The sequence below is a fragment of the Aulonocara stuartgranti genome (genome assembly GCF_965226115.1).
Source record: "Aulonocara stuartgranti genome assembly, chromosome: 7".
Taxonomy (NCBI): Eukaryota; Metazoa; Chordata; class Actinopteri; order Cichliformes; family Cichlidae; genus Aulonocara; species Aulonocara stuartgranti.
The window spans coordinates 7726179-7738571 of NC_138945.1; the positions used below are offsets into that span (position 1 = coordinate 7726179).

Genomic DNA, 12393 nt, shown 5'->3' on the forward strand with positions numbered 1-12393 from the left:
GACAACTTCAGCCTGTCAAACACATTAATGGAGCAGTATGCTTTAAAAACAAAACAAAAAAATCTAATTAAGCATGCACTCAGTACCCTAAGAATTATTATGGTAGTTAAACACAGTGATAGTTGTATATCATATTATATCACTTCAAACAGAGATGATCCAGTAATGCTGCACTAATGAATTAGACTAACTATTCACTTTAGCTAAAGTTATTAAGTTAGCTAAAGAGTTGGGATGCTGTGTAAGACATAAATAAAGCTAAAACACAAAGGTTTGGGCACTGTTTTGCATGTTTCCCTACTCTGCAAGCATACAGAGGGGGTACTCTGAGAGGGTACAAGATGACAACTTTGGAATTCTACTAGAAACAGTCGATCATATTTGTTTGTCAAAGCTGAATTCAGGGCAAACTAAGCTAAATTAGCGTTTTTAGCTAACAGCTACAATAAGCATAAAAGTTACCTTACGGCTATCATTTGTTAACATGACGCTTGTTCTTATGCATGTAATTAATTTATTACCAACCTGAGAGTTTATCCGCTGGTCATTCGACATGACGAATGACTTCTGAAGTCTTAATTCAGCTCAAGACGCTATAGATTCCTGTCAGTAACACTTTCGGTCCGCTAGTAAAACGTAGTTCTATTAATCTGCGCTTGAACCGGAACCGGATGTAAGTTCCAAAAAACTGACTTTTGGAACTGAAATTGAATTGTAGAACTGAAACTGAATGGTGAGAAGTGAAACTGAAATTATTCGAGAGCTGAATTTTTAAAGGATAAAATGCAGTTTCAAAGCAAATCAATTCATTTTCAAAATATAAAATGCAATTTCAATTTAGTGATGATCATTTTCAAACCATAAATTCAATTTCAAATTAGACTAATTCAAATTCAGTTTTCAAAAGCATTTATTCAAGTTACAATTCAGATTCAATCTGAGCAATTCAAATTCAAATTGAACTTATTCAAATTCAGTTTCTGATGGCACAGATTTCTGCCCATACAGTTCATTGTAAGTTGTAGATTTAAGGTGTTCATCATATTTTAGGCCACCAGATGTCACTAAAGATGACTGTGTTGAAAAGGTTCGAGTAATGAACCATTTTTCAATAAAAGCTTCAATACTTCACAAGGCTTCATTTGGCCATCACTACAAACTAGGTCGCACAACAGAGACACACTTACCAGCACTCAGAGAAAGTAAAATGGTAAAAATGGTGCGACTTGCTGGGAAACCAGTTTATTGTGTCAAAAATAAATAGAACACTTGAACATGCACATGTAAACTGGAAATACAACCATTCAAAATAGCCATGTATGAAATAGGTGTCCTTTACAATATACAGACACTTCTGATAAAAGCAACAACATTTTACTGCTATTTGTCTATATTTTCCCCAACAGTAAATTAATGTGTTTATAAAAGAGTGAAAAGATCTTTTTACAGGATCTAATTACAGAAAGGTGTGAAATGGTTGCAAAACACATTACCGTAAATATTTAACAAAGATGTTAAAACATGGGGGGGAAAACCCAACAAAAAAACTCAACAACAATTAGCTAATTTTAAAGACTAGCATGATATTGATACTTTAACTTTCACCTTCAATAAGAAATGAGTTTGGCTGACATTGAATCTGTCACACAGTTCAGTGCTTTTATGGAATGACTCAAGTACAACCCTCAGGGTCAATGAAACAACTTCTGTCCACCTGCGATGCTTCAGAGGAAGCTGTGCGTCCTTGTTGACAGTCAAGTCGCTTAACTGCTCACAAATTGGACAACCAATCCAACCAAGAAGTCCTCAGCAACAGAGAAATCCCTCATCAGGACTCCCCGCCCATAATTGTAAGGAACTCCTCCTGGTTTACTGGAAAGGGGGTAAACAAGTCCAGTCAGTCAATGAGAGCACCAAACACAAAAGAAAAAAAGTTTTAAAAATGTCAGTTTCAGTTCTCTAAAATACAAAAAAACCTTTCGTTTTTGCATGTATGTGTATATATGAATTTCTTGTAATCTTTTTATCTCATTTATTTAAATTCTTTTATTTTGACTACAGTTTCTCTGTTCAGGCCACTTTGACCTTAAGTGGGCTGGAGCTGTGAAACTCCTTTTTCTGTCAGTGTAAACATGTTACATAATTTACTGTTCTTTTACATGACAAAAAAAAAAGCTACCGTGACAAAGAAAGAAATCTGTCAACAGGACTCTTTGGACTTAAATTGTAAGAATAAAACTACAGAAAAGGTTCTGGTAGCCAATTGCCCAAAGGGTATTTTGTTTGTTGGTGTGTTTTAAACTGTAGTGGTTTAAAAAAAAAAAAAAAAAAAAAAAAAGTGGTACATGCAGACATTTCTACATCTCTGCCATTCAGTTTGAAACCTTCTGTCCCCCTACAATGAAAATGGAAAGGGTATCACTTCAGCCATTTAATCAATTCTGCACTAAGCTTTGCAGTCTACAAAATCACTGAAATGCAGCCAGATGCTGCTTAATTTACTTTTTCGCTTGTTTCTTCACATTTTCCTGACACGGAGGCATTTAAATCCAGCACCCCCATCTCTCTGTGCAACCTAGCTTCCAAAAGTAGGAAGTAGTAACAAAGTAAAAAATACTTTGTTACTGTGCTTAAGTACAATTTTCAGGTATCTTTACTTCAGTATTTATCTTTCCAACTTCTTTTTACTTTTACTCAAAACAGGTTCATTACTTTTGCTTTAATGTATTTGGGTCAAGCTATTTGTGTCAGGTAATTTCAAATGCAAGGTTTCTATCAGGTCAACAAACACACAAACTGTGTACAGTTTGTCTCACAGTGTGTTGCTACCTACAGGTCCAGCTGCTGGGTTTCACAGGGAAGAGAAAAGAAAGAGCGCTAACTTCACTGAAAGATGGAAAAGTTTAGAAAGCCAAGAAAGACAGGACAGGAGAGGAAGAAGAGAGCTTAGATTTAAAGGTAAGGACTGCTCAGTGGTATTTGATTTAAATGCAGATTATGCATATTTAAAAGCTTACATGTCAGTCCTCATGTTTTTAAATCAGATATCAGGTCTGTACATGTGACATTATGTTTTTTCATATTGTGAAACATGCTGCAAATCAAACTGAGATAGACTAACTGTTGTGTTATTTAAAAGCTGCATGAAAATCCTCTGCAGGTTAGTGCAGGTAAACAAGTTAGTTTGCTGTACTGTGATGGATTTAAAGTAAAGAACAGTGTGTGACTAGCGCACACTGGCTGTGGGTCCATGGTCAGTGTGAGGTTACATTCAGTGTAGCAGAAATTCACATGAATTTTCACTGATGATGCTGAAATCCACTGACTTAATTCTACCTTCATACCGTATAGGAAAAAGACAGCTTAAATAGTTTACTATCAGCATAGAAGATGGAAATCAGCTAGGACAACTCATAAAACATCTGCTAACATCTGGTTGAATTCAGTTGTGTACATCTGATCAGCTGATCACAGCCTTTACAATAAGAAAATCTACTGAAGGTCTCAGTAGAAATTATTGTGAGTTATGAGTCTTTTCCCCACATTAAGCCATTACAACCAATTTAAGGGTTCCCCCCACCAGCTGAATCCCACTGTAACCCCTAACTGGCTCTAAAATTTGAGTATATTTCATATTTAAAATCAGAAAAAAAAACATAAAATCAGGGTAGAAAAAAATGGATACATTGACAGTTTGGAGGAAGTAATTGCATCATTTAACTCAAAGATTAATAGGAGAAAAAGAGTCTACGTAATTATCAATGGTCCTGAAAGTAGCTGAACATAATGGTACGTCTGTGAGATGGTTATGAGTAATTTTGCTCTAATGGTTAAAATCTCATGAAGGCATTATTAAGTAAGTTTAGAGACTCAATAGCGCTTAACAGAACCACAAACAATTTTTTGAGATTTGAGGCTTTCTTTTTCAGAGGAGCGCCAGTAGCCAGAGTCGTAAACGGTAAAGATAAAAAACTATTAAGATATGTATTTTTCCCAAACTACTTGACGATAAATATGTCTCCATACGAGCACCTTATAAATGGTGTTCATACGCCTCTTTTGTACGTACACCAAAACAAACAAAAGTCCCGCTCATCCACTCCTGTTCACTTAAACAAACTGAACGCATTTCCCTTCTAGGGATTAAATGTATAGCAATAATTATCAATGTCGAAGGAAAAAGAGCAAGTGCTGACTTACTTTCACCATCTCCGTCAGTATCAAACTCCTCGATCATGCTGCGGAGCTCTTCATCGCTGATATTCTCCCCAAGTTCCCGCGCCACACGTCTCAGGTTCCTCAAACTGATCTTTCCTGATTCGTCATCATCAAACAGCTTAAAGGCTTTCATGATCTCCTCTTTCGGATCTCGCTCTAGGATGCGATCAGTCACTGCAGAACCATACATAACATGCATCAGAGTTACTGAAACACTTCAGTTAAAGATGTCAGAGATTTTCTTCCCCTCGGCCCCTGTCTGCACAGGGGCACATACAGGGAAAGCAAACTTACCAACTTCGCTGAAGTCCTCGAATGTTATTTTCCCATTTCCCTCTCTGTCATAATCCTTAAGGATCTTGAGAACATCCACTTTCTTCACTTCAAAGCCGAGTGCACGCATTGCCACCTGTTGACAGTTTGTGACAGTGAGATGTTTCTGTATTCCAACAGCAGTACAGCAGATGTAAACATGTGAGGAAAAACTGTTTTTTGAGTTCATTATGACAGACATATTGCACATTTTAACATACTAAACACAGCAGATTAAATACTGCGTCACCGGACTGTTCTTAGCTGTCAAACTTGTTTTCCTTCATCATCCAGTGCTCACCTTCAGCTCGTGGTAGTCAATTTCTTTGTCTTTGTCTGTGTCAAACAACTCAAATGCTTCTTTGATTTCATGTTTCTGATCCTCAGTGAGCTCTCTCCTCTTCTTACGCTTGGTTTTGTCTGCCATGAGCTCCGTTCTGGAGAGAGACAGATGCAGCATGTGATACACAAATGTATTGCACATCACATCATATTGCAAACATTTTTCTTTAACTTAAGTGACACACTTATCTGCTGTTACCCCAAATTAAAGCTTCAATACAGAGTATGTTGTACAGCATATGGCAGAACACCACAGCTTTACAGAAGAAGGTTAGCTAAAAAGCAAAGGGCTGACAAAACACACAATAGACAAATATGCAGGCAGTGCACTCAGTGTTTAGACAACGTACACAGCCTTGTGATCAGTTTTACCCAGCCTGAGAAAACAAACTTAAAATCTGTAACTATTTACAGACTGAAGTTTACAGGTATCTACGCTCTGTGTTTGCAACACAAGCAGAGTGCAGTGCATATATCGTTAGCAATCTAACGAAGTATCTACGACCAAATACTTATTCAATAATATCTGATTTATCAGCAACTTAACAACATGATAGAGTAATACTCTGACACCTGTTTATCTAAATATCAACAACATAACAAAATAACATAACAAAACAAATTGACTGTAGTATCATTATAACATTAATTGTCAGATACACATAACACGGAAGTGTTTGGCTGACCGCTGATACAGCTACTTTCCTCGGTTAGATTTTCTTTGTTTTTGGTCCTTTTTCCCCTTTCTGTGCCAATTCAACACAAGATTATCCATTTATAATATTTAATATAGGATTTTCCCCTTACAATTCCACTACACGTACACAAAAGTGTATGTGCACTGAATAAAACGGAATCAGCAACTATGTTGGTCAAGAATGCTGATTTGTTTAAAAAATAAATGAGAAAAAACGCTCCTTTGTACTGTTACTGATGACCTTGTGCTGTGGCTATGCAGTCGTACAGGGGTGGCATCTGAACAGTAGTTTTGCAACTAAATGTGGTCTATAGTACAGTACATTGTAGTCGTCCAAGTCACATTCAAAGAAACGAAAAACAAAAAAACAGTAAGCAGCTAACGTCGACTCTACACTGATTAGTAGCTGCAGCTAATTCCTATGCACTATCGCTCCCGAACAAACACAGCAAACGCGTTGCAAAGTTAACATGCTAGCGCCTCTTATGTGAAAGAGCTAGCGAATAGCTCTGTGCGCTGGTTTGAGGAATGTTGGAATAACTGCGACAAACCGGCTTACCTCAGAGACAGGCTCATTGTGAGGGGATTTAACGGCCCTGAAACAATTACTCTTATTACTGTCACCAAACACAATATCACCGAGGCCGACACACAACAATTCCGTTTATCCGCGCTCACATTCACGCTTCCTATTGGTAGCTGGTCACCAGGCAGCAGCAAATTGCTTTCTGATTGGCTTAGAGTCTTCTTCTTCTTCTTCTTCTTCTTCTGCTTATTTATTTATTTTAATATTTCCTCTAGTGCAATCGCAGCGGATCGGAGCAGTATCGCCGCCAGCTCCACGTGTGCTGCACTGTAGACGCAGTAGACGTGCAGATGTGTATGGCAAATCAATACATATCATCTAAACTACGACGATTATAACACGTAAAGGTCCCTAAAATGTAGTAAGTATTTAAGTATAATTCTGAACAGTATTCACCATAGAACAAGATCCTGTGAGTGTTTTGTTTTGTTTTGTTTTTACCGCATTTTATTGTGTGCCAGCTATGTTTAAAAGCTATTTTATACGAGGCTGCGACTAATTATTATTTAAATTAATGTTTAAAATGTACTTGACATCATCATCATCAGCATTATTATTATTATTATTATTATTATTATTATTATTATTTCTTTTTATTTTTTTAGCAGTCGTAGTAGTAGTATTTCAACTGCTGAACAAAAGAATATCCTATGTAGGATAAATAAAGTATTTTTAATATTGTTGTGCTGATATTTTCTTGGTAAGTTGATTGATTGTTTTTTTAAGCATGATGATGCTGGACCTTTGCAGTCAATGCAAAAAGAAAATGTCGAACAATGAACATATGTGTTCACATATGTGTATTTTATGTCTCCATCTTCCTACTCTAGACCTCCTCCACCTGAATAAAAAAAAAATACATTTTCATTTTATTTATTTGTTCAGCAATCAGTAGTTGTTTTTTTCATTTGTGTCTCTTTGTAATCTTTTCAGATTTTATTGACTTTTTAACAAGAACTCTCAACTTCAAACAGAAACCCTGCAGGAGTCTTTTAAATCTATAACAATTTTTTAAATTATCATATTTTAAGGTGTTTTGTACACAATTACCTTCATATAAGATGAATGCTGTGCAATGAAAAATCTGTTTCTCTCTGAAATGCAAAGTATGGATTATTGTTTGAGAAGATCACGTCAGGTGTATGTATTTTATACATACACTAATAACAATCTTCAATCTGAATCTTTATTTTTCTGCAGATATCATAGTGTGAACCTTTTGATGAGGTGCAGACATGAGTTTGATTTCAGTAGCAGGTGCATCCCCAGCACTTCCTGAATGGGCATCTTTCTCCTGCTAACCAAATGAGCTTCTCTGTTTTCTATCACCTTCAATTCTAACACTTACAGCATATTTTAGTAAAAGCCACATTTACCCATTGGCACATACATGCATGTAATTCTTTATGCTGCTCTAAGTACTTCATAACTAAGTGGTGGGACTCAAACCTCCAACTTGCCACTCTATCTCCTCTACTGCCTGAGCCACAGCCACCCCCTCCGTCAGTACTGTATAACTGAGGTATTAATTACCTCAAGGGATGAAAAATGAAGGCAGTGCTTTAAGTGCCAAAACCTGCAGTTTCTCTTACAAGACATTAGCTGCATTGCTCTATTATATCTTTATTTAGCAGTATACAGTGTATACCACTCATGATAAAAACTGTAGTCTTTTCTCTAAATTAAAGACATCTGCTGTCTAAAACTGAGTATTGCAATAATGATGAGAAAGCCTCTCTCTTCACTGAGCCTTTTGTTACAGGCAGGGCAGCAGAGGGATTATGCTGTGATTATGCTCCAAATGAACACTACTTACACCATGAAGATATCTCGTGCTTATTTCCTCCATCATGTTGTAGCCTGCATTTTCACTGTGAGTTCAAGATTTGCTTTCCTTACCAAAATTTCCATAAAATGCAATAAAAGCTTGCATTGCAAGCTTGCAAAAGTATTCGCATATTTGTTTTGAGGCAAGCAGTTAATATTTCACATACATTAAACCAAACCAAATTAGAAAACTGGTCTACCTTTTTTATAACTTCACTGAGATTGAACTGGGCTTTATTTATTTATTTATTTATTTATTTTTGTCAGCCAAACATGGGAACACAGTATATAAAAGCAACAAATTCATCTCATTAAGAGTGTCAGAGCTGAACTGAGACACACACCTGGGGACATCCACTGTTTCTTGTAGAACTGAGTTCAACTTAAACAGTCAGCTGTGGAACAGCAGACAGAGGCTTCTTGTGCTGCTTATGTGAGCTGCCTCTGTCTTCAGCAATAGAGAAACACCTATGAAACAAAACATACCAATGCTTGCTATGCTTCCCATCAGTTATTTTGCACTGCTCAAATTTATTACACACAGTGTCCACTATATTAGGAATGGCTCCTTACTTTCAGAAAGACTCAGTTCTGTATTAAAGGTGAACCTTCTTTGATAATCTGCTAACATATGCTAGCATGTCATTGCATCACATCAGTTAAGCAGATCTTTAAGCGCTTTCCAAAGGTGTTCTGTGAGACTGAGACCTAATGAATGGGGAGGCCAATGAACTAAACACAGAGTTTACCCCATACAAAATTATCCCAAACAACCCAACTTAAAAATGTAATTCACACAGTCCCTCTAAGACAGGGGTGCCCAATCCCGGTCCTCGAAAGCTCCCGTCCTGCAGCTTTTAGATGCATCCCTACTCCAACACAGCTGAATCAAATGGTTTGATTACCTCTTCAGCATGCCATCGTGTTTGGCAAAGGCCTGATAACAAGCCATTCATTTGATTCAGCTGTGTTGGAGTAGGGATGCATCTAAAAGCTGCAGGATAGTAGCTCTCGAGGACTGGGATTGGGCAGCCCTGCTCTAAGAGATACCATCTGCCCGAAAGGTAATAAGTATCCGCCTATCATGTTTTCCAGGACGTTAATTCATGCTTTTCTGCCAAACACACTGCTCATTTCTGTGCAAGGTGTCTTCTGGCAGTGATCTCTGACATGCTGAATTATGGGATTGCTGTGAGCTCCTCAAAAAGATCATACATGATATGATCTTTTTGCATGCAGGGAACGTCCATGAAACCAGAACATTAACCTAAAAACATAGTGTTTATTGACTAAGTTTCGAAACTTAAAAAGCAAAACAAACAAGACAAAGCTATCAGATGGCTGAAAGCACACTCTCCTGTCTGATTAGTCCGGAAAGTATGTATAACCAGTAAAATGATCAAATATTAGAAAACTCTTGGTAGGGAGCTTTTATGTCATTTATTGCATCACAAGTGTTTCAGATATTTTAGTCACAGCCAGATAGTTCCAAAAACGTGCATCCTCCATTATCTGGTGGTTCTAAATTTGCAATAGATGAAGCACGGTGTTTACGTGCAGCTACGGTGCAGCTTGTTTATCTTCACGGAGACGTGGCTAACCGAGCTAACGCCGCAGGCTAACGTAGACCTATGCGGTTTCACATCCGTGAGAGCCGATAGGGACACGCAGGCCAGCGGACAAAGCAGAGGTGGGGGACTCATTGTCTACGTTAACAACAGATACTGTAACCCTGGACACGTCTCCGTTAAAGTTTCGGTATGCCGTCCGGACCTGGAGCTGCTAGCTGTTAGCTTGCGGCCATATTATCTACCTCGGGAGTTCAGTCATGTGATCTGTGTGTGTGTTTACATCCCTCCGAGGGCCGACGCAACAGCTGCCTGTGAGAAAATACACACAGTCACAGCAAGACTTCAGACACAAAACCCCGAGGCTTTCATTATTATATCTGGAGACTTTAACCATGCCACACTGGATTCTACTCTGGCTGCTTTTCACCAGTTTGTGAATTGTCCCACAAGGAGCAACAGGACAATTGACCTACTGTATGCTAATGTGAGAGATGCATACAGAGCCACCCCCCTCCCCCCACTAGGGAAGTCAGACCACAACCTGGTTTACCTACAGCCACAATACACACCCCTCGTCCAAAGGCAGCCTGTCACAACACGCTCCATCCGGAGATGGACCCCAGAAAAGGAGGATGCTCTGAGAGACTGCTATGACACCACAGACTGGGATGTGCTCCTGAGCCCACATGGTGAGGACATAGAGGGGGCGACACACTGTCTTACAGACTACCTCAACTTTTGTGTGGACACAGTCGCCCCTGCTAAGACGGTACGGTGTTATCCTAATAACAAACCGTGGGTAACACAGGAAGTCAAAGCTGTCCTCAACATGAAGAAGAAGGCTTTCAGGAGCAAAGTGAAGGAGGAGATGAAAGCAGCACAGCGGGAGGTGAAACGCTGCCTGAGGGAAGCAAAGGACACCTACAGGAGGAAGGTGGAGCAGAAGTTGGAGAGGAACAATATGAGGGAGGTCTGGAATGGTGTGAAAACCATCACAGGCCACAACACCAAGAAAAGCACAGTGGGGGGGGACTGTGGAGAAGGCAAACGAACTCAAACAACTTCTTCAACAGGTTTGACCAGCCCACAACCCCCCCACCCTCACCTTCACTACAGAGTCCTCTCCCCACTCTCCTGCCTCCCTCGCTTCCCCCCCTTCCTGACACCATGACACCCCCCTCCTCCAATCCCTCTCTCAGCAGCAAGACATCTCCCCCCCTCCCCTCCTCCCAAACATCTCCCAGTGTCACAGTGGATCAGGTCAGGAGGCAACTGAGGAAGCTTCGCCCCAGAAAGGCAGCAGGCCCAGACAAGGTGTGTCCTAGGATGCTAAAGGCGTGTGCTGCTGAACTTGGGGAGCCGCTACAACGAGTCTTCAACCTCAGTCTGCGACTGGGGAGAGTGCCCGCCCTATGGAAGACATCCTGCATCGTCCCGGTCCCCAAAAAGAACCGGCCCAATGAGCTGAATGACTTCCGACCGGTGGCACTGACGTCACATCTTATGAAGACTCTAGAGCGGCTCTTCCTCAACTTCCTCCGACCACAGGTACAACATGCCCAGGACCCACTACAGTTTGCATACAAGGCGGGTGTCGGAGTGGAGGATGCCATCCTGTACCTCCTACACAGAGCCCACTCACACCTGGATGGGGGAAAAGGCACGGTCAGGATACTGTTTCTTGACTTTTCCAGTGCCTTTAATACCATCCGGCCCTGTATGCTTCAGGAAAAACTGAACAGGATGGAGGTGGACCCCTGCCTGGTGGCTTGGATCTCCGACTACCTCACCGACAGACCACAGTACGTCAGGCTGAAGGACATCATGTCTGACACAGGAGCACCACAGGGAACTGTGCTGTCCCCTCTTCTCTTCACCCTGTACACCTCTGACTTCTGCTACAACTCTGAATTATGCCATATTCAGAAGTTTGCAGATGACACGGCCATCATGGGGTGTATCTGGGATGATCAGGAAGAGGAGTACAGAAGTCTGGTGAGGAACTTTGTCGCATGGAGTCACACAAACCACCTGCAACTCAACACCTCAAAGACTAAGGAACTGGTTGTGGACTTCGGGAGGTCCAGAGAAGGTCCACTGCCGGTTCAGATAGAGGGGGTGGAGGTGGTCAACAAGTATTGTGGGTGGACAATAAACTGGACTGGTCATGCAACACAGAGCACCTGTATAAAAAAGCCCAAAGCCGACTGTACTTCCTCAGGAGGCTGAGGTCTTTTAACATCTGCAAGAAGCTCCTGAGGATGTTTTACCAGTCGGTGGTTGCTGGAGTACTTTTCTATGCTGTGGTGTGCTGGGGGAGCAGCACAGCAAAGAGGGACTCATCCAGGCTGGAGAAACTGATCAGGAAGGCTAGCTCTGTGGTCGGCATGACACTCTGGTGACAGTGGCAGAGAAAAGGACATTAAAGAAACTGCTGGACATTATGAACAATGCTGGGCATCCTCTGCACACGGCCATAAACAACCAGAAGAGTCTGTTCAGTGACAGGTTGCTTCTCCCCAAGACAAGAACTAACAGACTTAAAAACTCCTTTGTCCCACACGCCATCAAACTGTTTAACTCCTCTCTGGAGGGGAGAGGGAGGGGGGAACAACTAAGCTGTAGTGCCTCTTCACCTCACTGTACAATACCTTGTGCAATACTTTTTGTAAATAGTCAACAGTGCAATAGACTCAATACTTGAAATGTGCAATTCACTTGTATTTTTATTCCTATTTATTCTATTTATCCCCTTTGTATATTTTATTTATATTTGTCTCTGTATTTATATATATATATGTGTGTGTGTGTGTGTGTGTGTGTGTGTGTGTGTGTGTGTA

The 12393-nt window shown here is 40.3% G+C and overlaps 1 protein-coding gene across 2 annotated transcripts; it reads right to left on the reverse strand.

Annotated features, from left to right (window-relative positions):
• Positions 1–1220: 1220 nt before the first annotated feature.
• On the reverse strand, positions 1221–6298 carry cetn3 (centrin 3; the record flags this gene model as incomplete). 2 transcript variants are annotated; one of them, XM_082541994.1, is made up of 5 exons in its annotated part: positions 1221–1872; positions 4201–4392; positions 4513–4627; positions 4832–4967; positions 6129–6298. In XM_082541994.1, the coding sequence occupies 5 exons, from the start codon at positions 6143–6145 to the stop codon at positions 1829–1831; spliced, it is 504 nt and encodes a 167-aa protein (XP_082398120.1). In that variant the 3' UTR covers positions 1221–1828. The 2 variants fall into 2 exon arrangements, with proteins under 2 accessions (XP_082398120.1, XP_082398119.1); XM_082541993.1 differs by lacking the exon at positions 6129–6298 and having other exon boundaries at positions 4832–4990.
• Between the last annotated feature and the right edge of the window lie 6095 nt (positions 6299–12393).